General features: G+C 39.8%; 1 protein-coding gene across 3 annotated transcripts in view; it reads right to left on the minus strand.

Moving 5' to 3' along the window:
• dock1 (dedicator of cytokinesis 1) overlaps positions 1–27449 on the minus strand; it is a 243383-nt gene that overhangs the window by 155598 nt on the left and 60336 nt on the right. For 2 of the 3 annotated variants that reach the window (XM_042508036.1, XM_042508035.1), the window contains exons 17-25: positions 26042–26145; positions 25345–25528; positions 18748–18845; positions 15671–15760; positions 12952–13052; positions 12715–12843; positions 9915–10023; positions 7864–7875; positions 5436–5506 (exon numbers count right to left, since the gene is read on the minus strand). In XM_042508036.1, coding sequence (XP_042363970.1) covers positions 5436–5506; positions 7864–7875; positions 9915–10023; positions 12715–12843; positions 12952–13052; positions 15671–15760; positions 18748–18845; positions 25345–25528; positions 26042–26145 — 898 coding nt within the window. The remainder of the gene's footprint in view (positions 1–5435; positions 5507–7863; positions 7876–9914; positions 10024–12714; positions 12844–12951; positions 13053–15670; positions 15761–18747; positions 18846–25344; positions 25529–26041; positions 26146–27449) is intronic. The other variant, XM_042508037.1, reaches the window with a different exon arrangement.

The raw sequence follows: 27449 nt of genomic DNA on the forward strand, positions 1-27449 counted from the left end.
AAAGGTCTATTATTGACTTTGCAAATACTAATTTGACAATAAAATCTCAACACAAAGTCTCTTACTAGACGTTTTTCATGGAGCTTTCAGCCACATCTCATGTCCTTCATCAGCACATGTACTGAAATCAGATCACACACTCTGCACTACCCACCCAATATCGTATGATAGTTCAACAGTACTGTGTGTGTTTCTGGCAACCTGAGCTGTAATTATCACGTCACTTTCTGAGAGCCTCCTTGATAGTTGGAAGCATGTCACTATAGTAACCTGTGCCAACCTCAGCATGACTAACACATGCAATACCTGATGATGAGCATAATTTCTTCCATATATTGCGTCTAGCAAAGGAAAATCTGTAACTTGTCATTTATTGAAGCTTTACTGAGATTACGCAGCTGTCCGTCATGTGTGTTGAAAACATTCTTACTGCATTGCATTGCAGTAGTGCTGCGTTAATTCTGCTACCGACAATTATGGTGAAAAATTGTTTGTCAACTACCTTATTTTAAATGATGAAGATGAGATGTTGACAAGCTAAAAATAATGCTTGACAAAATGTATGTTCAATTTTTGTTTACAGGACAAAAATGTTAGTGTTGGGCTATCATTTAAATGAGGAGAACTTAATGATTATTATTTTTTATGAAAGGTATTAGAAAAAAAATTTAAACTATAAACGATAATGGTCGTGCTTGCATCTTCTAATGCCTTACAGGCAGGATGAGACTGAGCTCCATGAACCTGGCTAGCTCAAAAAAATGGTCAGTGCCAGGATGTTTCACTGACCTGCGTGAAGATCATCCAGTGTGTGACCACTTAGATGGTTAACAGACAGGAGTTTTACAACACTTTTCTAACCTTAAAGACCACTTGTGTTGTACTTTACAACACAAGCACACAAGAAATGTAGGATTCGGATTCTCGCCCAAGGAACATTTCAACATGCAGACTGCAGGGACTGAATCACCAACCTTCCTTACGATTGGTAGATGACCATGACAACAACTGAGCAGACTCCCTGTGCTGATGAAGGCCACAAGATGAGGCTGAAAGCTGTACAAAACATCTTAAGAGTGGATCTTGAGCCAGGAAGTTTTCGTGAAATTATATGTACCTGAATGAAAGATTTCATTCATACGGTCCACACCTCATGTTGGCTAATTTGACCTTTTTTTTATGCAAGACACTTGCTAAGATCTCAAGACTTTATATACTCGAAAAATGAAAGTCTAAATTTCCCAAAAGGTTTAACAAAACTAACAGCGGAGTCAAAGAAATGTCGATCAAGCACCGTCTGGACACCCACACAGTCCTGAGAAGAGTCTAATCAGCCCAGATAAGTGAAAACACCTGTGTGGGTGTTTGTGGCCTTCACCTTCAATGGCTTCGCTAGACTTTAAATGTTGCTTCTCTCTTCACAAAGCTGAAGGATTTCTAGTTCTATACTGCCTTATATTCTAGTGCATACTATTCAAATACATATTTTTATTATGCTTTTTTTAACACAACTAACATGTAGACCAAGATCAAACTGTATATATGTAACAATTCAGAACCTGAAAGATAAATCTGCATTCATGCACACACATAAAGCCGACAGTTTTCTCCTCAATGAAGAGGCCAGATGCTTGTTGTGCTGGCAAGCTGAGGCTCAAGGAGGAGAAAAAAGGTTCTGGCAGGGGATGAAACACTCCCCACCCCCAAGGCTTCAATTTAGTCGCCTCCAGCTCAGACGCTCAGCCAGGTTTGCCCCAACAACAGGAACAGCTGATGCCACCTTTGCTCAGGCATAAAAAAAAGCCAGGCCTGTGATTTATAGGTAAGTGAATGGTTCATAAGAACCACAGCTTTCACAATTAGAGCTAAAATCAAAGGCTTTTCTCATGTTGATTCCTCTAAAATTACAGTAAAGATGGCACTATTTATCATTTACTCTATTGGAACTGTCAAACAGGACAGGTGTGACCCAATAATTCAATCAAAATTTCCTGATAGCCATCCAAAAGGTCTCTCCAACACCACAGACATGCCAAATTTGTGTTTTGCTGCCCTTCACAATATAGCTGGACAGCATATTGATGCTTTGACTGCACACTACAGGAAGGCAGTGCGGGGGAAGTCATCAGTTATCTTAAAAATCCCAATTGTTGAGTGTGCCTTATAATTAAAGCACAATTATGAATAAAAACTTTGATTCAAGTGAAATGAATCAGAATCTGCATCACATACTGAGAAGGACATCCTGAAATAAATCGAGAACGAAGAAAAAAAATATCACTCTAAGAAGCTGTGAGAGCTTAAAGGAGAGACTGTGCCTGGTAGACAGGATGAATGGACTGAAAGACTGTCTTCCACCTGTGACAAAAGACCTCCCTTCACTGTGGCTGCGATAGTAGTAGAGCGGAGCCGAGGCCAGAGGCAAGGATCGGCGGTCCTGTGTGGCCCAGAATCTGCTATGGGAATGGCTGCTGCCCAGTTGCTGTACATGGGCAAATGGAAGGGGCTTCTTGCTGAGTGCTTGCAAATGAACAGGCAAAGCACATTTCAAGGTTTGGAAAAATACATTGCTGCACTACATGTGCTGTCATAAAAATAGATCCCAGTGTCAAGAGTGTTTCATAAGATTAAAATATTTGTTGAAATAATGTGAGGTTTCGACTCAGACATGTGATTAAGCGGAGGTGGACAGATCTTGTCAGAATCTCATCTCACGTTCTTTGATTATTCTGGGAACTAGATGATGCTGTAAACACTTGTCTCAATCATCAAATATGTGGCCTTTGTTGTGTGAAAATTAACTTGTGATTTCATTTCAAAAAAGTGTATTCCTTTCTCCCTATGTTCTCGGCTGTAGAGTACAGAAGCGTTTTAGTGCCACGCCAGAAAGAAAAAGAACAGTTTCTTGTTTTTATGTTCTACCAAAATATTATATTTTTCTACTAAAAAACAGAAAGAACATAAAAATGTCTTGTAAGAACAAGTACATTTTTTAATTAGAACAAAAAAAGTTTGATTTTAGAGCAAAAGAAGTTTTTTGTTAGAACATGAAAATACCTAGTCAGAACAAGTAAATATCTTGTTAGAACATGGAAATAACTTGTCAGGACAAGAAACTTTTCATGTTATAACAAGATACTTTTTTTTTCCTGGCATGGCAGCAATATGCTTCCACAGTAGAGAACCTTACACTTGGGCTGAATATTGTTTTAAAAATATAATACCGGTACTCTTGAAGTTATACCGATACCAATAGCGTACTTCATTCGATACTCATAATGGAAGGGCGAGAAGTATAGCCATAATTTTGAACATTTTTGGTGGAATCTCTGCATGCCGAATTGCCAACTCAAATACACCAAGCTCAGCTTCACCACACACACACTGTACTGGATGTAGCTGCTGCAGCGGGAGCGTGAGCTCCATGCTGAGGGCAGTTCTGAGAGTCGGCTCAGCTGCACACGCACAGCCACAGGGCTAAGTGATGGCAACACATGGCTAACATTAACTCACGAATGTTAAAAGGTTGAACAACAGCTCGGTGTCAGCCGTTAGCCTCTGTTGCAGTATCTGAGGGCAGATGTTGAACTGACCAGGAGGAGAGCGATTTTGAAATGGCAGCAACACAAAGTCGGCTGATCCAGGGATGAGTTGGCATGATTTGGGATCAGACCCCACTGCGTGCAAGTAGTATCAAATGTAGGTATCACTTGACTTTCGATACTACTTGGTACTTAGTACTGACACCCAGCCCAAATACACACCCTTTTTTAACCCAGCATGTAAAGCCTCTGATTAATGATTCAATTATTTTGAAAGGGACCCAAGAAAAAGCAGCGAGTGTGCCTCTTTTGGCTCCACCACTTTCTACAAAAATACTTTTAATACAACCTCTATTCTGAATTTCATAGGAAAGGAGTAATGTTGTTTTTACCGACAAACATTACACTCAGACACTCATGTCTGAAGCAACCTGCTGATTTTCCCCATGTGTTCGTCCTATTGATGCAACTGTCTGTGTACAGATGCAAATTTCATTATGAGACAATCATGACAAAATCAGTGTGACTCATGTATGAATATATTAGTCTGAACTAAATATTTACAGATGATAAAATGTCTGAACGAAATATGTGTTTTTTAAAGACTCATTTGCAGCTGAAAAGTATTTCACTGAATACATTAATGAAGCTTTCTTCATATATTTATAAATATAAAGCTCCATAAATGAGGCCATTCTCTTTTTTTCTGCTGTGTCCTTATAGCATAACAAATTAAAAATATTCAAATGGGGCAGAAAATCATGGGAACACCCATGAGGCCTTTGTCACAAATGAAAGGTCCTCTCAGTTTCAGAATGCTGCCCAAAAAATACATGGAAATTAAGTTTTGGTCACTTGAATTTTACAGTCCAATCACTTCTATAATCTAAGAAAGACTCTTTCAGGTGATAAGGATGGATTCGTTTTTGTTTCCGTTTTGTTCAATATATAATTTTGTACCGCCGTAACATCAGCGTGTGATACTCCAAAAGTCATTTATTATTAAGACAAGCATTAAGCTGTGGCAGATGACATTCACGGTAGACAACATTAACTGAAATGGACACTTGAGGGGAGCAGTCGATGGGTTTCCAAGGCAACCTGAGCATGTTTAACCGCTGCCCATCACAGTACAGCTACTGAATGTTGAGTTGTTGAATAAAAACAGCCTGGAGAGCCAGACACAAAGTCTTTGAAGCAGAACAATATCCCATCAGCTTGTTAGGGATTCATCTAAACATGAAATTTTAATTTAAGTGGACGCTTCGAAAAAACAAAAGCAATTAAGATCTCTCCTTTCATTCTCCGGCAAAATGACATTTAAGTGCAATTTAGACATTTTCCAAACATTTGCTTTAATGTGCTGCCCTGATGCTCTTCAACAACACCCCCTTGATTTGAGGAACTCACAGAAAGATGCAAATTAAAGTCAAGTCTTACCAAAAAAAGAAAGAAAGAAAAAATAGCACAACTAATCCACAAAGAGCTCAGGTCATCTCTGCCACTGGATACTTTACCCTCACATTATAATTGTGTATTGCAGGTGCCAGTGGGTATGTTTACATGCAAACTGACTTTCCACTATTACACCAAATATGACAATATTCTGAGTTTTGTGAGGGTCATGTAAACAGCATTTTCAGTCTGAATCTACCAAATAAGGCCCTTTTCCAACATGTGAGTTATGTTGGTATTATTCAGAGTTTTTTCAAGACATGAATACAGTTCATCAATATATGCATGGAAATGAATGTACACCAAGTTTTTAGTCATACATTAGTTCTGCAAATGACGGCCAATGTCTTTTTTCTGAATCAGGGCAAAAGGTGAAATACTGTGTGCATGTTAGTTTAGTATTTGTAACAGAGCATGAGAAAAGACAGTTGAAATTACCTTAGTTCCTTTGGATCAAAGACCAGCTTGACATCATTGACAATGGTGGGAATGTACTTCAGTGCAGCACCCTTAAGAAGAAAAATAAAAGAAACCATTACTGGGTCATTTTCAGCTCCACAGTAATTAATTCAGTCACTGATCGACATAAGTACGATAAACCATCCCATATTATAAGTAAGGTGAGAACAGTGTCATTGTATTTTGTGCAGTTAATTGTAAATCTGTCCAATTCTGTGTCCTCCTTTTCTGTTTCACTAATGAAAATAGTGTACCTCTTAATAATTAAGTACAAACTGTAGTACACATTTTGCCTCCTGAGGGTGATAAATTAGAAGAATTAAACAGTTAATGACCATGAATATTTTTTTATAGATGAGCAATATGTTTTTGCTGGACCATTTTGACATAATGTTTGAACTGAATGATACTGTGAGTGGCTATACTTTAATCAACTCCTTCCAACAGTATCCTCATTTATTTCATTCAGTCTAGCTGAGGGTAAGGGGGTGTAGTTAAGACTCGTAATAAATAAACTGGGACCAAAGGAAGATCTCTCTGTAATGAAACCTTGATAGACACAGCCTGATACAATCTACATTTACCCATCGATACTATAATAAAGACATCAGTTGTGTGCACCCAGTGGCTGATTACAGAGCCATCCATTAATAATGGGAATGATTAAGCAAGCTGAAACTTCCCTCTCTAAATGCCTGCTGCTAAATGCCGGCCAAGGTGGGTTGGGGTGTTTATACGGCATCTGTGCAAATTAGCAGCAGTGCCAGTCTGTCTCACAGAGGTTGATTAGCCATACAGCACACTGAACATTACCCGCTGCAATCCACTGTTTGTTATTGTGCATGGTTTATTTCGGAAAATATGTGAAAGGTAATTAGCAATGTTCAAAGGAGGAGAAAATACTTTGTTACAGACTTCAGTAAATGTAATGATGTGAACAAAAACTTAGAAATTCTGTCTGAAGACGATGTTTCTGAACATCTCTGCAGACACGAGCAGAGACTGAACACAGTGCCGGGTCTGAAGCTTTATTTTTCAAACATGAATGTAGTTATGACTTCCAAAAAAAATCCTGCCTCTAAATCAGGGTTCCTACAGTTTATGACAAGGCGGATTAGTTAGATTATTTGTGTCAAATGTTGAAAAAAAAACAACCCTTTTTAGAACACATGAAAGACATGAAGTATCTATTTAGTTTACCAAAGGAGGTAGGGAATATCTGGCATTTCTGGATGGTTTTCTGGGCTATTTTGTGTGTCTCAATCTGCATGTGAGATTCCACTACTTTGATTCCCATCATAATGAATGAAGGAAGAGGCATTTATTAAATTATTTGACAAAAAAATATATGTTACCAATTATTTTGAGATTTACAAAGCAAAAAATGATTAATAAAATCCTACTTTCCACATCTGAGCATTCTTTAGACTTTTTAAAGAAATAACTCAAGTCAATTTAATACCAATAAAGACCTTACTTTTAGATTAATGAATTCAATCCCTTTTAAGACTTTAAAGGATCTGCGGGAACCCTGTCAATAGAAGTTTTTTAGTACTTATGCATAACTCAATACCCTCACATCTCTCTGCAGACAGAAAGGGGTAGGGAGACTGAAAGTTGGATTTCAAAAGTTGCTGTTCGACTTTGATTCAATTAGAAATCCCGGCTCTGCTCAACTGCATCTGTTTACTCCTTGAAGAAGCAATTTTAACAGAACCTCTTTTTTTACTTTGTTCTAAGCAACAACTTAATTCCCACCTGTTGTGCAGGGATGTGATGTGTGGAGTGTCAAAACAAGTCTCAGAGGAGCTCTGCCTCCTGCTCCTGTCCCAGAAGCATGCATTCATTTGTGTTTGTGTTTGTGTGTGTGTGTGTGTGTGTGTGTGTGTGTGTGTTTATCAAAGTTTTCCACCCCATGTGTTTGTGTGTGTCGGTCTGTCCAGATGTTCATCAGGATTCAGACTTGAGGTATGATGGGACTGCTCATTAGCTTCCACCTGTCACAGTGCTTTCACAAGGGCGGACTTGGGAAGGAACCAGGATTCCTCGCTTTCGTGCCCGTTCCTCAAGATCAGTTTTTAATTTACTGACAGTAAAGCTAATATCTCACCCAATTACACAGCAACTGACTCCTAATTGACTCCTGAGCTTCTCCTATGGTTGAGCGTGCACATGGATCTACTGTAGGTGTGCCAAGGTGCATGCTCACTGTGATTATGTTATCTCTAAAAGCATAGGTGTGTGCACATCAACGTGTGTGCGCACGTGTGGTTTCGAGTGCTTCTGCAAAATAAATATATGCTTGCTTCGTATCTGGAGTCACTGAGTTTTGGGTCAAGGACAATGAAATGCAAACACAATGGAAAAGAGCTTAAAGGCGCAAGGAGCAAGGCATTGAAATAAATACCTTGAGGAGCAGCTAAAGGCCAGAGGAGCCCCAGGCCACAGGACAGTCAAGGTCAGAGAGAAACAGAGAGAGAGGAAAAGCACAAACACACATATACAGATATACACACACACACACACACACACACACATATAAGTACAGACAGACAAAAGAAAACAACACAGAACAAATATACATCATGTGTGGATGCAAGAAAAATCTGGAAGGTTAGGGCTGCACAGAAAAGCCTTGAATGATTCAATGTTTGATTTTTGTTGCTGCAGATGCTTTTTGGTCAATAACTACAAAAATTTTGAGGTTCCAGACTAGCCCTAATCTTCAAGGAATATTTCAATAGTTTGGTAAATACACTTACTCACTTTCTTGGTGAGATTTCGATGAGAAGATCGATACAGCGCTCATAAATGTGCGGTAAATACTGTATGAATCTACAGCCAGTAGACAGTAGTAGTTCTTAACCTTAGAATTAGGTCCATATGGTGTTTTATATATGTTACAAGTTAAGTAATGAGCGAATAAGCAGTATAACGTTCTGAAACAAGTGGCATCCGAGCCATTGCTCAGGTCTAGACTGTGCAATCCACTTACTCATCCTAGTTTGAGATGAAAAACTCCCTTGACATCATGAAATGAAAAAACAATTTCTTGGTTGAAAAAAGAAAAACTAACCAATTACAGCCACAAGCAGGACTAACACTGTAGTCAAGCAGTGCAACGGAATCAATGAGGAGTGTTAACAACAATGGCGAGTGTTACAGACAAGACTAGTCTCAAGGCTGTTCAGAATCGGCATGTCTTCTCAATATCACCTAACATCGTAGTTTGTTCTACTTTGCTTAGCTCAACTCTTAAAACCCCAGCAAAACCAGTATCTTGGCATTGCTACACATGAAATTATATTGATGTCTAATGATTGGTTAGGGAAAACTGAATGTCCTCGATAAAAATCAGTTGTGTGTGGATGCCCAATAGACACAGGCCGCATTTACACTGCCTGTTCAAGGCGGGAATATCACACCATTATGCCTCCTCGCCATTCTGTAAATGACGTACAGTCACGGAAAGGGGGGACAGACTGGTTTTGCCTCTAGGCCAGGATAGGAAGTAGTAACAGCACCGTAATGACCTTTGTGTAAAACAGAAGGCCAGAAAGACGTGATCCTGGGCATCACAGGTGTAACGTTTTGACGACATGTTTATTTGTGCAACCCACCGTGGGAGATTTAAAAGCAGCTGTTAACATAACGACTAATTCCAAGAAGAAAAATTTTGGGGTTTGTTGCAGCCCTATAGTGCGGTTTCTGTGTAAAAGCAGCTACGTATTGGTATTTTGCAGGCTAACTTTCAATTTCAATCCAACCTGCAAAAAATGGTGATGGGGAATAAGGTTTAGCTAACATTATCAACACATTATTTGTGGTTTAACAATCTAGTAAAGTAGAAATTTGTGTGTGCGATGAGCAGGTGCGCTGAATGGATGGAGCTATTTTGCATATTCATAGATCCATACATCCTACATGAGTAAAAGTTACATCTGAACCATTTTGGACATGAAGTGATTTTTTTCAAGGTAAAAAAAAAAATACATTTGCAATTTAAAGAACAGAGATGAGCTTTTTTGGGTTTAATAGATACCCAGAGAGTACCTATAGGAGATGCTCTATAATATACATAGTTTTTTGTTTTTTTTTATGTGCAGCCCTAACAAGGTCACATAAAGAGCAAATGACAGTAAAGATCAGGAAAATCTGCACAGAGAGATGTGACAAAGGAGGAGAAAACAGATAAAGACTGTCAGTAAGAAGAGGCATCACATTAACAACACACAGAGCCCAAACATTAATTTCTCATAAGCTGCTGTATTAGTTACATCTAACAAGACAGATGCATCTCCAATTACAGAGCATGTCATCCAAGAGAAGTCACAGCAGATTTATTTACTACTCACACAACAGCAGTTATTTACTATTCACGCAGCGGCAGCATTTTTCTTGGCACTGAGTTAGTTTGAGCGATAGTGTGCAGTTGGACTTGTGTGATAGTCGGCCTACCTTCACCATGCCAGTGTTCTCTGAATTACTGTTCATCATGTCATTAAAGGATGTGAAAAGGTTCCTCAAGGACTCCATGAAGTCGGCCTCTCCTTTGTTCTCATAGAGCCTGGGAGGAGATGAAGTAGAGAATTACATTGGCAGATGATCACAAGGCTGTTGTTTGTTTCATCCCTGTGTAAACAGCCCCACCCGCACTGGAAATAACAAGAGTTTGATGCTTCCCTGTTAAATCATTAAAAGCAGCCAGCAGAATGGCCCGTGTGTGTTATCAATGCAAATATTACTGGATCAGAGCCACAGACATCACTCTTGCTGCCAGCCAGATTAGCATTTAAAACAACATGACAAGACCCTGAAGCACCTGCCTGCTGTCATGTGGAAACAAAATTTCAGAAAAATTAATGATCTATGCTAATGGCTCTCCTCGAATACTATGCGAGGAACAGAAAGCAAATGTCATGTAAGGGTTTAGTGGCGTTACTTTCTAATCATTTCTAATAATGTCTGGGATGTAGTATTACTGATGTCTCATCTGTTACTTTGGTTGTGTGGAGCAAATGCTGCCCAGCGCCTGCAGCGAGTAAAAGCCAGTGATCACAGAACAATTGCAGAAAAGACTTCCCCCAATTTCTAAGTGCATGGGGAACACAAAGCAGGGTTTCCTCCATAATCCCCCAAAAATGCAAATGCATTTTATCCCACTTGCAGAGCCCATAAATCTCCACAAACTGGGTATTAGCTGAGCCACGTTGCGCTCCCTGCAAGGTAATTAAGTGTGTCAAGCACTCAGATTTAATGAATTAAAAATTAGGATTTGTGAGAGAAATTGAAAATGTTTGAAAACACACACTGGAGCAGAAGGAGCCAGGTCAAAGAGGGGTGAAGTGTTTAGATTGCTCCACCGCATCAGATTTCACTGGCTTTCTTCCAGAGAGGAGGGTTTTGTGGTGCTACAATCTCTCATGGGGCTGCGGGTATTACATGGTCCAGGATAGTCACTGTTGAGGGCTTACAGAAATCATAGGATTAGAGGCATCCGTCTCAGAGCTCCCACAACAACAATTACTTAAAGCTGCTTCTCACCTGCAGCACCAGGGCGCAGAGTGAGCTCCTGACAGCAACACCAGTCTCAAGTCACAGGGGGGAAGTGTGTGATTAGGGCATCTCCTCTGCCGTTTCACAAAAAATGTTCCACTGGCTCGCAATGAAAAGCCGAACAGGTGCTGATGTAGCCTTGGCACCTTCTAGTCAGAGCTGCAGGAAGGGTTTCAACAAACGCAGCTTCACAGCTTTGAAGAATTTCTAACTCTGAGTCTAACCTGGCAACAACAGCACTGATACTGGCAACCAACCAAAGCGAGTGATTCATTGACAACACACAGACAGGAGGTCCACTTTAAGGTTTAGCTGTCGTTCATCCTGCGACAGAAACAACTTGACACACACTGTGAACATGGACAGCTCTACATGAGAGTGACACTGCTGTAGTGTGATATGTGAGGTAAAGGACGAAGCGTCCTCTAGACATTGGATGGAAAACCAATCAAACTCTGCACAGTCAATTAGACCGGGATCATACATCAGCCCTTCAGCCGCCAACAGCTTCATTCTGCGGCTCTACAACATTATCATCCATCTAACATCTCCACAGCCAATTATAAACACATCCGTATAAATTACCTCACCATAAAGACTATTCACTTTTACCAGTTTCAACTTCATTCCACAGCAGTGGCGTACTGCGGAGAACACTGCACATAATATTGATTTTCTATTATGAAAGCTAATGAAACAAAGTCTGATCTAAGAAACAACTAGAGCAAGAAAGAAATGCAAACTACTAGTAAGAAATCAACAAGTGATGCATGAAAATATTTATAGAAACAACCAAAAAATATTGTGTGAAATGGTGGGGATCATACGTTGGTTGCGTGTATGTGTGTGCATGAGAGAGTGTGTGTATCTGCCTGTCCACAGATAATCTCACAAACTACTGGATCAATCAGCCTGATATTTTTTGTGCACAATTATGACAACTATGCTCAAGAATCTCTTGTGGTTGTAATGATTAATAAATTGTTGAACAACTGTTTTAATTACTACTTTATGTGAAAATGGTCATGATACAAGATAAATAAATCCCCACTTTCGTTATCTTTCTGTACACTACAAACTCAATACTGTAAAAAAGCCAATTTATGAATGTCATAGATCAAAGATGTGTGGCTGTGTTTTAGTTATTAAAAATACATTAATCCTGATAATTAAATTGTATCTTCTGGAACACTCCGCGGTGCGTCTGCTGGTATAACAAGATTTGTCTGGAGTTGCTGGGTCAGCTCTGACCACCAGAATGCAGCCACCAGATGGAGATCTGAACTCGACTGAACGCAATTTTCTTGTTTCCTTTTTTTAATAACAATGTGCACACAGTGCTGGTACAGAAAAAGCCACTGAATACACGCCTCCACTCACATGGTCGGTCTGCTGTTTCATCTTTGCAGCCTCGGTTTGAAAATGTGATCTCATATCTGTTATTTAATAGCTTCGGTACTTTCAGTACTATGAAACGATTAATTAAAGATGCTCGTATCATTTTAAATAGGGTATCAAGAAAGTATAGGTACTTTTGATGGCCTTAGTGTGCATAATGAAAGTAGGACTGCATGCATGTGTGCAAATATAGACGTGTTGTATATGAAATATTTCTGTATGACAATAAATGTATCCAAATTATTATTAATGTACTGGCCTTTGTCACACAATATGTACGTGTTGCATGTGCATCAGGACGTACTGGTTAAAGAGGACTCTAGAGCGGACGATGAATTTGAAGATGTACTCCAGAGCCTTCATGGCCTTCAGCAGCTGCTCCATCAGCTTCTCAGCGTTGTCCACATAGTTCTTCAGAACTTTGGTCAGCTTCCTACAAACACAATCATCAGAGTCTGTTAAATCTACTAATCACAATATGGGACATAATTTATTCCTGTAAATGTCCTTGGTCTGTTTGTACGGAGGGTAATTAACTCACGTGTACGCCAGTGTGGCGCTGAAATGCTTTCGAATGTAGGTCTCCAGAACAGGGTTGAAGTGCTGGAACTTTCTGTCAGCTATAAGCCCAATTATGAACACCTGTCAGAGAGCAAAGACATATTCATTAAGATGTGAACCACATGGCTCATAATGGAGAGCAGCAAAAACTGCCTGTCTTACTCAATATGCTGAAATAGATTGGGAAATTAAACAAGATTGCATTTGAGCAGAAAACCATTTTCTATCAAATCGCTAGCCTGCAGATAATCTCAGACCCTGACAACACAATTTCTACCTCCTTCCTCTGAACAAGAAAACTGTTCTTTTGAGATGTACCCCACAATGTTAGGCGATGACATGGTAGATAGGATTCTGCCAGACACTTTGTCGGCACTTTGGATACAAATACTTGGTTTAATACATAACAAAGGCCAATTTCTTTTTGCCTTCTCCGTGCTCCATCTTGCAGGAAAATGAGACCTTTAATGTTCAACAAACAGTTGAATGAAATGCTACCCGGGCGCTACAAATTCATGCAGATTAATGCAGCAGTGATACCACATAAGATGCGGTGTGTCTGCACTACCTCGTGTAAATTATGAGTCCAGCTCTTATTTACAAACAATAGCGAACAATTTATGTGCTGCATTACACACATTTTATATTGTTTGGGCTCGGTAATCTAGCACATGGGGTGTAAAATGAGACAATGACTGATGTGCTCATGTGTGACACAGAGTATCCCAAACAAATTTTAAGGTTGAAGCCCCAAAATTTAAATTTCACATAGATGTATACAATGTAGTAGGCAGATATAACATATACAGAGTAAAACAAGCCTCTTGGAACTATACCCTAAGTCAATTTGCATTTCCCTCGCTAGCGAAGGCATGATCCGCCCTGTTCTCCTTCTGATTGGCTTGTACGCATTGCCTTTGTTGGTTGGATTGGGTAGGTTTAAGCAAGAGGAGTGAAATTGGTTAGGGTCAAATGATGCATTTTTCTGTCACTTTACCTTTTCATACTTGCTTACTGCTGTTTACATTCTGTATATAATTATTATTTTCATTACATTTACTTTATTCCTGTTTACATGCAGTTTATCAATTTCTAATACTGCCTACATCAATTTATATTAATTTATTTATGTTTTAGACCCGTATTTGCACCATTTTAGTTCTACGATTCAGATGTTTTTTCCTTGCATGATTTTATTTTTCAGAGATATTTAATGAGCACTATTGGTGAGTGCCTGAGGCTTAAGACTTTCATTGCCAACAACTGCCTCTCTGTAATTGTTGATTTATTTTAAATTTTGATGGTGAAAGAGAGACAGGACAGGCAGAGGAGAGAGAGAGGGGCTGGCAGCAAAGGACTCAAGCCGTGTCTGCTCCAGTAAGAATTCAGATGTAATGGTACATGGTTTACCTAGTGAGTTACCAGGGGACCCCAACTGTTGAGAATTTAAAAGAATAAAATATTTGAACAATGTTTAAGTTTTAAAATTAGTGTTTAAGTGAGTTAGCATCCACACTAACTTAAAGGTCCAGTGTGAGGAATCTAGTGGTGAGGTTGCAGAACTGAAACTTCTCCCGTGTGACAAGCGTGTAAGAGAACTATGGTGGCCAAAACAAATCCACAAAAGGCCCCATCTACAGCCAGTGTTTGATTTTTCTACCCTGTTAAAAGGGTTTTTGGGGAAGTTTTTCCTTAGTGACTGTGAGGGTTCAGGGACAGAGGGATGTTGGATGGTGTAAAGCCATCTGGGGAAAATTGTGATTTTTGATAATGGACTTTATAAATAAAATGGACGTGACTTGACTATTCTGGGCTCCACATGTAGATATAAACAGTTCATTATAAGGTGATGAAAACAAAATGATTATTAGTTATGGGTAATTATGAACTCATGACAACACAGTTATGAATATTATATACCATTTCTACCAATATACATCTCCCTAAATCCCACACACTGGACCTTTAAGATGGAGAAATCGCAACTATTTTATAACCAGAAATGCATTCTAACATATTATTAAACGTACATGTCAACCACAATGTTAAGTTTTTTCTTTTTAAATCCAGTGTACTGAAGTACAGGGCTAGAACAACAAAAACATGTGACTATCCCAATCCTTGTGGACTGCACAGCAATGTTGCTAAGAGAAATGCAGGTAGGCGTCCCAGTTGAGGCATTTTTCTCTGAGGCGTACCCCTGGCACAAACTCAGCATTCTTGGGGGAAGTTAAAGTATGTACATTGCATACTTCTAAACACATCCTGTCACAAAACTAGTTTGTGCCTTTCTTCTCTTGCACATTAGAAACTTGTGCAGTCAATAACGACTCTTTACGATATAAATAAATAAAACGCACAGTGCATATGAAAAGATTAGAAGATTATTTTTAAGATGCTTTGATGGTTTACAGTTTTATCCCGAAACAAAACAAATGGATTTGTTACCCACTTAGTTTGGAGCTACAGCTTAAAACAGAATACAGGTTGTTGCAGACAAATGGGTTTCTCTTGAGAAATCAAAAGGGCTGACACAGAGCAAAGATGCCACTCAAAAGAAGTGTTTAGCATATGAAAGATCTGACAACATATTATATTTGCATCTGAGCTGTGAATGCATCTAAGTGTTTATCCCCACTGGCATGAAAACCTCTGCTGGTATGAATTCTTCTACTGTTGCTGTTTGCTTCTTTGCTTACCAAGGCATCGAACACCAGAGTATCAAAAGTGTCACTGTCAGAGTTCTCCATCATGATGTTGAAGAGTGCATCCAGTGTGTCTTGCAGAAACTGCAATAACAGATGCACAGCATGTTATGGCAGGCAAACAATGAAACATAGCACTAAAAAAATGGATATGGAATGTCTCAGTCTCAAAGCAAAATGGCTTTTACTGCTCTTTAAATCAAACTGAGTCAAATTGATAGTCATTTCCTTCTTTTAGGAAAGACATTTCACATCCAGCTGGTGACATTAAAGTGAAAAATGACCTTAGGCCAAGTGAATTTATCTGTCATATCAAGAGGAACAAGACATAAAAATCCTGATAACAGAGTGAGATGTAATAAGACCCACTGAAATACATGATATCATTCAAATCAAGGATCTTTGACAGAGAGTGGAACCAGAAAATCTGTAGCACTAAGCTTTAACCTTGGCATTGAGGCTATCTGGTGAACAAATACATCCCCATGGGATCTGGATAAAACAGTTCAACTCATTATCTTAATACTGATATTAATTTTTTTTCAAAGTATTGTGTATTTTAAGACATGGCAAAAGTATGTTGTAGTTGATGTTCAGTGCAATAAATTCTGTTATAAAGACAAAAAATTTAAAACAAAACATTTTAAAGGAGCAGTATACAACTTTCAGGGCAGATCTATGAGTCAAAGTCTATCCTGAGATTTTCTGTACGTGGATTCTCAACATAGAGGTGGCTGAGCTGGCGGCTAATGGTGCTAACAGCGGTAACTGTGCTGAGAGAGCTGACGGTGTTAACAATGGGGGGGGAAACAAAGGGTGGGTGTTGTCAGTAACTGACAATAACCACTTTACGAACACAGTGCAGAGCCCAGGCGTCTGCAACCAGCTGTACTATCAAAAAAATCTGTCAGGAGCCACACAACATATTTGAGCCTTATAATGAAGGTAACACATCCTGATATGTCTAAATTAGTCTATCAACATTAGATCACTAAAAGTGAGCGTTTAAATGAGCATTTGAATGCACTAATGCAGTTGAAATGTCTGTCAGTACAATAAATGGAGAAGCTCGGATTACAATACACACAGAGAGAGTGCCTTTATTCTGCGCCCAGGACACGATTACTCTCCTCTTTACATAGCAAATAGCTGTGAACGATTTTTTAAACCTAATTAATAATTTTGTGAATATTAAATCAGTGTTTGTTAGATATCACTGATTTGGAAAATGTTGTTCATTTTTTTCCAACATGGTACTATATGACCCTCAGGCGAGGAATTCACTGAAAGATGATTAACAATAATATTGAATTCTTATCAAGTTCTAATCCCAAGTAATATGAATGCAAACATGTTGAATATGAGCCCAAGTAACATGTATGGTGTAACCTAATGAACTCCTGCTCTGACAGTGCTACTACATGTGTCACCCATTACACAACCTTTACAGCTGTTAACATGAGACAATACAGTTGCAAAGAGACAGCAATAATTTCACTGTCAGCAGAACCTTCAGAAACACTAACTATATACACCCTCCTTCTCTGGGGAAACATGCTCCATTTACTCAGCCAATTCTGAGGCGATGTGAAAACAGATGTAAACGTGTCGGAAACAGAGCCATCACTCTATACTGTGCTTGCTCTGTCATCTCAGGATGGATGAGATTCATCACGCTCTCAACGAGAAGCAAACATGGTGTGCACTATGCAGAGTTTAAAGCACGATTCGATCTCACAAAGCAAGGCCAGACTGCATGACAGAGACGAGGGGGGAGTGACCTGTTCACGCAGAAACAGGATCACATTTGGGAGATTAAATAAAGGGGGTATTATGATAAAAACACAGCTCTAAAACCTCCCAGGATTTATCTATGATCTAATCTTTATGCATAGTATCTAATGTACAGCAGACACCTATAAGAATGTACTGTATACCCCTGTTGACAAATTGTCTTTTAAATGCCAAGCTAAAAGTGTTATCTAATTGCACACCAGCAGCCTCAAGCGCTTTGGGGAGATTGAGTGCTAATGTGGTGGTAATAATAATAATCACACCCCTGTGGTTTAATGAACTGGTCCAGCTGTGGTTGACACATCTATCTGGTCTGATCAAAACTGTCTGGGTGAAGGACTTGTCAGATACGCTGCAATGTGCCGGACCCCCCAACTAGTCCGTGCTAAACTTTATCAAGAGAGTGATTTATTCATCTGCCCCACGCTGAGCTCTTAAGGGGCCTGCCTATTCTTCTGACAGCAGGTCATCGCCTGCCCTTCAGTACACCGTGTGGTTCTGTGTGCTCCATCCTCACTAGAAAAAAATAAAACAACTCAAAAAATTATCACCCTGTTCCCTCTGACAGGCAGTGAAATTATTTGTGAAACTGCTTCAGAGAAGCTGTAACTTTAAGGAGCACTAAGGTTTGTGACTGCATTGTTTATGTCACCAGCTGCTGAGACTTTTTATGTTTTGTGTTGTTAATCTGTATCCAGACAAACGGATGAGGTACATTTTCAAGGATAAAACTTAAAGTGAGTTGAGAACTCTACAATAAAAGGGCCTACATTGGTATTTTTGCTTACTGTGATATAATTTCTTTAGTATCTTTGAATGCTTCACATCCCTGAAATACTGAACCAAAAATTTCTAAATGTGGAAAAACATGAACAACACTTTTTAAACACGCCATAAGTTATATGAACTATGTACCTTATTTAGTTTTTTGAGATATGCTTATTTTTATGAGCAGAGTACAAAGAGGTTTGGATAGTTTCATTATTCATTTCTCTGGCGCCACCACACATACTTTAATGTAATGCAACGCAACGTAACGTCACCACAGCCATGATGCCACAGAAGCCTTAGCTTTCTGCTGCAAAAAGAATTATAGTTTTTGTTTTAGATTTATATATATTGGAACCTAAAAACAACGAACGTGGTCGTCCAAAAAGGGTCAATATCATTGGTTTTTGCTCCAGCTTTGTATGCAGACGACTATTGTGACTCATCATTAAAGCAAAGACAACAGATATGGGTAGTCAGCAGATTGCAGGATGACTTTCGTCTCTGACCTTGACAACCTCGCCACCTTCCACCTTCATCAGCTGACGAAGGTTCTGCTGCAGCAGGCTGGTGTTGGACCGCCACTTCAGCAGGCCGAGTAGGTCCACTGAAAAACACAAACAAACAAGTCATTACCAAAAAGCACAGCGTGAAGTTCGCCTTGCCATTGGTAATACAGCGTGAAGAGAGATGGAGAGGCAGACAGAAATGACAATTAAGGTTGAACATTTGAATTTAATGAGTGTTGTGAGGCCATTTGTTTAAGATGTTTCCCCCCTACACACACGTCGGTTTATAAATTTCCTAAACACAGCGTTAGTCATTCTATTAGATCTCTCACTTTAATCACGGAAAATGAATTTAGGCACAAGAGGATGAGTCATGATGTGATTAATCACGCTCAGGGGAGCGCTTGTTCAGACCACCTTTGGCAGATTATCAAATTGGGAGCTTTAAAAATGCACTCATGTCAATTTGTTATGGCATTGTGTATGCCAGCCCTGTGAACAACAGTCAGACCTTTTCTAAAGTTAAAAGACATTTGAATGATAATTGATAACCAACTAATCCTTCAAACTATAGTCCAGTCCGATTGAAAAGTATGAAGAGAAACTTGTTATAAGCCAAGCATGCATGGAAAAGGCAGCTGAATTCAGGGATCCATGGTTTTCAGATGAGCCCTGCCTGACTTCTTCCTGGGACCTTCACCTCGAGCTGCTCCCTCTTTCTGCTCGCCATGCCTGATTGGCTACAGGAGAGCCAATCAAGCATGGTGAGACAGTGATATATACCTATCATCTGCAGAGCTGACAACCTATTTGGGTTTAGTCACAAGACCCCGTCTAAACTACCAGGATCTCCCTCCACAAGGAGATATAGATTTGAAAATTGACAGTGTAGCAGCTCAGAGAGACAAATGTAATGAAATGAGAATAAATCAGGCAGCTTGGTCCCATCAGGGAGCTGCTGTTAGAGGCCACACCATCTGTAGCACATGGGACAGCGTGTGTGGGATCTAGTTTGCAAGGGAGTTACAAGAAGACAAATTATATCTGCTTAAGAATGGATGTCTTTGTCAAATATAAAAGCTGGCAGATGGAAAGTGCTGGAATAATTAATTCTGGGAGAATAGGTTACATTGTCACTGTAGTGCTAAAATGCAAAAGACTTTCACATTACCATTTGAATGTTTGTTTACAGTTCATCTTGCCTGACGAGAATTTTCTGTTCATTTTTTCAAGTTAAAACAACGACTAAGTAGTAGTCTTAATAGCTTGTTCTTTTTTGCTTTAATGGTAACAGCCTTGTTTTTGATTATAAAGTTGAAAAGTGCAGTTTTTTTAAACACAGTGATGTAAAAAAAGCTTAACACACAGTATAAACCTCACTTCTCTACTCAAACTATTTTAATGCAATATTTCCCCCCGACAGCTAAGGTAGGTAGAAACAAGATGTTCAAGGGGACCTATTATGCCTACATTATGCCGATAGATAGATCGATAGATCGATAGATAGATAGATAGATAGATTTTAAAGACTTAATTGGTGATTTTTCCCTGTAGAAATGTACCGCTGGGACTTCAGGAGGGCAGCTTAAAGCGCTAAAACGGAGACAGAGGGTGAATTATGAGCACAGACAGTGCAAGGAAAATAAAGTGGGTGTTTTTCTTTTCAACATTAAAGCATGTAAACATGCTCTAGTAAAGACAAGCATGAACCTGAAAATGTGCGTAATAGGTCCCCTTTAACACACTGCTCACCAGGTAAGGCCCCCTCCCAGCTCTGCTGTCATTAGATCTCTGCTTCTCCTCCAGCCTCCGTTCAGTGAAGCACTCTGCAAATACCCAGGGAAGAGCCAGCAGCCACTTCACACAAGCTCCCAGAGCTGGGAGACCGCATGCATAAATCTAGCTTAATTAAAAAGAGTGTTTCATCTCAGATGTGGGGATCAGGGATGAGGTGTCATGTGTATGAAGCAAGCAGTCTGTTGCAAGGAGCATTCAAGGGCCGTTTTTTTTTTTTTTTTTTTTTTTTTTTTTTTTTTTTTTTTTTTACTGCCATCCCTGAGTAAGTCTCCAGGAGAAAGTCTGGTGAGGAACCAGTTACCCTGAGGTGAATATAAATTGAGCAATGATGGACAATGTAGACACACTTAGCACTGCAACTAATGATTATTTTCATCATTGGTTAATATGTTGTTGTTATTTTCATAATTTTGCAATTAATCAATTGTTAACTTGTTTTGTAAATAACAAAAAAACATCTCAAAATCCACAGAGCCCAAGGTGACATCTTCAAATCGCTTATTTTGGTTGGGATGGCAGAGATTCAGGTGGTAGAGCGGGTTGTCAAACTAATGGTTGGGTGCTTTGGGAAAGATGCTGAATTACAACGATCACAATGGTCAGGCAGCACTTTAGATAAAAGTGCCACAAAAATTCAGTCCATTTACCATTGTCCAATCAACACTCCAAAACCTGGATCGTGACAATGATACACCCCAGAGAAAAGACGCACATCTTCACATTTGAAAAATGAAACAAAGGTGTGAATGAGGAACACTTGCTTGATGAATGATTTTAAGGATTCATGATTGTCAGATGTAGCCGAGAATTGTTGACTATCAACTAACTGTAAATTACAAACACTGTTAGGGGGTGATGAGGTGTCTAAAATTTAAAAAGAGGGAAATTAGAAGAAAAAAAAAACAACAAATTCAACATGATGATGGAGGGATGGGTGAGTGACTGAGTGTCCGAGCTTATGAGTGATCAAGCTGTTTAAGTGGAAGTTTTAAAGAGCCTCTAGGTTTTAATAAAGCAGGCAGACTCCGGCACAGTCGAAGAGATTGGCTCTCTGCATTGCTTTATTAAAAGAACTCAAACCTTTTCCTAGAGCTTTGGCGTGGGATGACATCCCGTGGGAGACACACGCATGCAGACACACACACATGCATGCACACACATACACACACACACACACAAACCTCTCTGTTTAATCAAACTCAGTGTGCGGTGACGAGGCGGCCTGATCCCCAAGCACCTATTGGTGCCTTGCAAATTACCACCACAAAGTGCCAGGTAAATATCAGCAGTGGAGCTGCTCTACCGGACTGAATCTTCTCACCTGGACACACACTGCTGCTCATGTCTCTCACAAAGGTAAAAACAGAAAGTGCAGAAAGGAAAACAAGATGGACAAATGAGGAGAAAGGATGGTGCTGACTGATTTTTTCTTGTATGTAATACTGTACATCTACAGTTTAGACAAGAGTTTGAGCTACTGATATTACTTCCTTTTCTGGTGTAATCAGTGTGGGCAGGTTGTGCTTCTGTAACTGAGGCTGCTGACATCACCACCCACTGAGCAGAGTAGGAGGGCACACACGACTGTATTTAAATGACAACTTAGACCGCAGACTAAACTTAATAACCCTCAAAGGGAACATTACTGTAACAACACACAACGCCCCCCTCTTTCACACAATATAAGCATGAGCACTTTGCAACAAAATTCTCCTCTTGTCCCAGACAAGAGGACCAGGGGAGATCCAACCAAAGCCTGTTCTGGGTCTGCAGTGACCTCATTACTTGGCTTTATGAACGTTTATTGTGCATATTATTGGGGCCTAATTTAAGAGAGCAACAACAACAACAACAACAAAAATACTTTTCTTCCATGCAGGTCTCTGTTAGACAGCAAAGATTTATCACAAGGCCACACGAGGCCTCTGCATTAGTAAGTGGCTGGCAGAGACATGATTTCTACTGATGATTGACGCAGACAGCTGCTCCTCTTCATCAAAGCCAGTCAGGTGAGAATCCTGTGTTTCCAAAATGTCAGCAAATCAAGATTAACATACAAAAGGTCCTGAGATGGTTCCTTAAGTGCAAGAGGCATAAACCCTTTGTAACCCTGACAGTCTTGCAATGTGAGCAGAGACACTAAAGTCACATGTCTTGGAGTTTATAACCTCAAATGCTGCGTGAACAATGCAACGCCTCTGTTTACTGATGTAAAAACTTGTACAGTTAATTTCTGAGAACTAGGAATACGACAACATTGCTAAAACAACAAGAGGTGAGTGAGACACACAAGCTGTCAGTCGGCATATTTTTTTACAAACTTCCAGACTGGTCAAACATGGAAGCCTGTTGTAAACATCCGTCATAGTTTACAAACTCCTGGTTCAACTCTGACCTACTGTACTTGCCACAGTTGTGCATGCATAGTTGCCCTGTATGAAGTTAGGGATTATCATGAGCTCGCTTTCAGCTTTACCACCAGATACGGTGGTTTGGATAATCTGCTTGAATTGTTGGCTTGTTTACAACCTTTTAGAGCGTCATTTTCCGTGCCCCAGAGTGATTGGGCTGTTCCCAGATCAAAGCAGTCATTTTGGTGAGCAATGTCATCATAACTTATTGATAAAACTGTAATAACGCACAATTATTCTTTTAAAATACTTAATACTTGAAGAAAGCTCTTGCATGTCCTCATGGTGAACTAAGAAGCAGGTAGGGAAGGACTGTCTTTTTGGGAAGCACTGGGCATACAACTATGAGACTTAAACCAAACTGCACAAGATGGATGAGAGTTTGAAAGCTGTTGTTTTATTGTAGTTTTGCTGTTGTCATATATGGACCCCTTTCACTTCAACTGATCAAGAATTTTCTCATGAGAAATGTTTCTCCACTACTTCAGTATAACACACTGTTAGTAATTCATACACAAATGCTCATTTGGATGGTGAAGTATCATTTTATTAAAAAAAATATTTTGGAAAAGACCTAGGTGTATTTACTAGACCACAAGTTGCTGATCTTCTCTGGCCTTATCTTAAATTGAAATATAAAGCCACATATTCCTGAGGAGGATCTAAATACTGAAAAGGATTATAACATATTCCGCACCTGTAGAAGTCAAAAACAGGTTTTTGGTGCAACTTTTTACAGAGATATAAAAGGATTATTCGGTGAACACTCTAATACCACAAAAGACTGCAAAGTGCTAAACCACACACAGCATCAATTTGTTTCAACAGCTGAGTCCAAATATTTCCTTTCATGCTGCCCTTGCTTGACTATTTAAAATTATCTTTGCATTACCATGAATAAAAACATAAGGGCACGATGTACGCCTTACTTAATCAGGGTGTTGCTCTGGGCATGTAAAACAATTAATTTCAATTCGAGTCAAAGTTAGCCTGCGGTGAATCTGTCCTTTTCCTCATTCTCACTCTCTTTCAGGCGTGGCCAAAAAACACAGAGAGGAATGAGGAAGCTTTTATTTTGGCTCTAATTAAAATGGTGACTCAGTCCTGAATACCAAAAAAAAAAAAAAAAAAATGCAACAAGGAAGCACAATGCATCAAGCGCAGAGGAAAGCAGAGCAGACGTTTAGGATGGTTGTGTTTGGAGTAACTGTGAAATCAGAGCTAGGAGCACTCGACCGCTCAGAAACACGCACACACACACGCACGCACACACACACACACACACACACACACACAGCAGACCAGCTTTTCACACAATCCACACTCAGACTACCACTATGTCATGAACACAGTCTGGAAAAACCAAAACATTTAGGAGGGTTTACAGTCATGTCTGTTGGTATTTATAGACATGTATGAAGGCTGGGGGAACACAAAAGGCCAAAATCCTTAATCCGTGCGCCACAGGGCAGAGATGGGGATTTCCTTTGCTTAATAAGAGCAGATCTTCTCAGCACCATGGGAAATACTCTGCCAGACTGACAGCGGTAAACAGAGCAGAGCTGTCGTCCGCTCAGCAGAGAAGGACTGAAATTTACTGACAGACATTGACTGATAGAGAGAGTTGAGGAGGAGAAAGTAGGTTAGAAGGAGAAAATGATGGAGGGAAATCCTTGAGCGAGGGCAAACGTCCAACATGTGGACACGTGTAGAAAGCAGGTGGAAGGAGTGAAGGACGGCAGACGTCCCGGAGTCCTACTTTAAGTGATATATAGTTACTGTGCATGGATAATCTGTCCTTCAGAGTCAGAGGCTGTGACCCAAAGCTGGTTTCAAAATCAAGGGTCTACTCGGCTAAACTACATTGAGAAATATTTTCTTTTTTTCTTTCAGCAAGAGTGCTTTTTAGAAAAAAATGTGAGCCTGCTGGAATTGTGTTTCTTTGGGCTTCATACATTCACAGGTGCCGTTAGGACATATTCGCTGAAGGGAAGGGTGGTATGCTGGTCTTTTTACTGTCGCCTAGATCATGTTCTACCACAATGTGGATTATGCAATCCCATCACTGTCGTTGTAAAAGTATTCTACCAGATTAGAAAGAGGACGCATCCGTAGAATCATCTTTTCTTTATTTGTATTAGTATTCCTTAATAGTGATACAATACAGTTACTGCAAAAACAAAAACAAAAAATGATATGATATGAATTTTGGGTCATATGGCCCACCCCTAATTTCTCTGTTACAGATTGGGATATGTGTCCACTAGGAAGCAGTGTTATATTTAGCAAACCATAATGTAAGTAAAAACATAAATCCAGATTTAAAAAGTCCCTTTGTAGAGAAAAAAATGAAAGACAACTAAATGCAGAAATGAATAAATGCTGTTACCGTTCTGTGTGAGCTTGGTGGAGCAGACCAGGGTGGAGATCTGGAAGGAGTCCTTGCTGATGGTACAGTTGCCCAGGTTCTGGGTGTTTTTCCCAGTGGTGGGGTAGCTCTTTTCCTCCAGCTCCAGCTTTGTGGCAGGAAGGTTCAGGTAAAGAGAAGAGTCCTCCAGCTTCTTAGCCTCTGCCTGGTTTTCCAGGAAACGGAAATTTATCAGCATATTTACAGCTGAGGTAGTTCAGTGATCGATTTCATTTTTTTGAATAACAGAAATGTTGTAATGAAGTGTTTAACTTTTCTGCCTGTTGCTGTATGTCAGAGTAAATCTTTGACGGCAGTCTTGACGGAGAATGGTAATGCAAAACATGAGAGAAAGAAAAATTTAACTAGGGAAATTTTCCCACATTAACTTTTTAATTAACATAAATGGGCACAGTAACGCAAAGGTATCATTATACAAGAGATTTTAATTGGAAAGTAATTTCATTTCACTGAGGGGGTGATGTGTGCCAACTATACAATTCTCCATAGAAGGCAGTGAAGCTATTACTACGGCTGCCACTAATAAGCCAATATTTCACCTTGGTCTCATCCCCGCTGTGGTAACATGGGGCGGCCTGGCGGGTAGGCAGCCAGTTATAAACACACCACAACACCACACACTGACTTCTGGCTGTGTTATGGCCTATTTCACGTTTACCTTGTACACGATGAGATCATGCTCTCCGTCCCTCAGAGTCGTCCCATCATACCTCATCAACTTCACAAAAGACAAGGCAAATATCTTCTCTGACTTGTCTCTGGCTGCGGGTGGATGAAAAGAAACACATGAGGACAGAGGAGATGTTGATCATTGTTGTTTACATCTGAAACTGACTGTGTATAAATTTGCAAACAAATTCACCAATATATACAGTGTGTGTTTATCAAAAGTATGCATCTTCACTTAATCAAAGACAACATAAGAGCTGTTAGAGACTCAACTGCAGTAAACCAGGCGGAAAGGTTGGCATTACAACAAGTAATTAACAAGCTAACGGACAAATAAAACAGATAATCCCAAATGTAAATGTCGACACTACAGGCCCTGAGTCAGCTCCTCGGTTGGCAAAAGAATCTAGTGTTCCCCTCTGATGTCTTCGTTAATGCTGTGACTGTTTCTTTGCATGAGCCGGTTACTTATTTTCTACTTTATTAAGAGCAGTTATGCATGGCTGTGAATGAACTGTGCAAGGCAAAGAGCAAGTGGGGGGTGCAGTGATTAAAAAAAGTTCAATAATAATCTAATATATAAAATGAAGGAATAATTCTCTTTATTATGACTGATATTCAGGCAACATGGTTTGAATTTAGATTTAGATATCACATGTGTCCACTTCCTGTTTGCATATGAATATACCATCTCAGCTGCAGCTGTGAACAGTTTGTGTACTCCCGCTATGCAGGAGAAAAGATGCTCATTGCTTGTGTGTATGTGCACACACACATGTATGACTGTTTTTGGAGTTCTTGAGGGGGAGCGCTGCATAAACAAGCGAGAGAGTTATGACTTTGTCCTGTAACCAAGCACATTGGATAGGACCAAATATATCATCATTGTGGATCAACAAGCTCAAATTTACGTGCAGGGGAGACATGATTCATGGAAGTATCTCGTGCATTCTATCTGCATAAATCCCCTCATTGGTTTGCTGCCTGCAGCCTCGCCGGTGAATAATTGCTGGGCAGGCTTGAGAGGAACCAGTGGAGGGAAAACATTGTACGCATGCCACCCAGTTGAGAAAAATGTTTAAGTGACTTCCTAAGGAAAGGAGAAACTCTGCATTTGGGGAAAAAAAGGTCACTTTCAGGACAGAGCTACTTTTTTCAGCCAATCAAAGTTTGTGTGGAAGTTCTGTAGACTTCCACCTCTAAGGTGGGCTGTCACTTCAGATTTATGTTGAGTGTACTGTGCCACATTTTAAAGCCTACCCTTTACCCCACTCACCAGGTAGTGGCATAATGACAGATGAAACAGAAGTGAAAAGATGGCGGGGATCTCTTACAGCCGCGGCGGCATCCGTGATAGCAGCCATCAGTCTGATGAGGCCTGACAATGTTAGAGTGCT

The sequence above is a fragment of the Plectropomus leopardus genome, chromosome 19 (assembly GCF_008729295.1).
Source record: "Plectropomus leopardus isolate mb chromosome 19, YSFRI_Pleo_2.0, whole genome shotgun sequence".
Taxonomy (NCBI): domain Eukaryota; kingdom Metazoa; phylum Chordata; class Actinopteri; order Perciformes; family Serranidae; genus Plectropomus; species Plectropomus leopardus.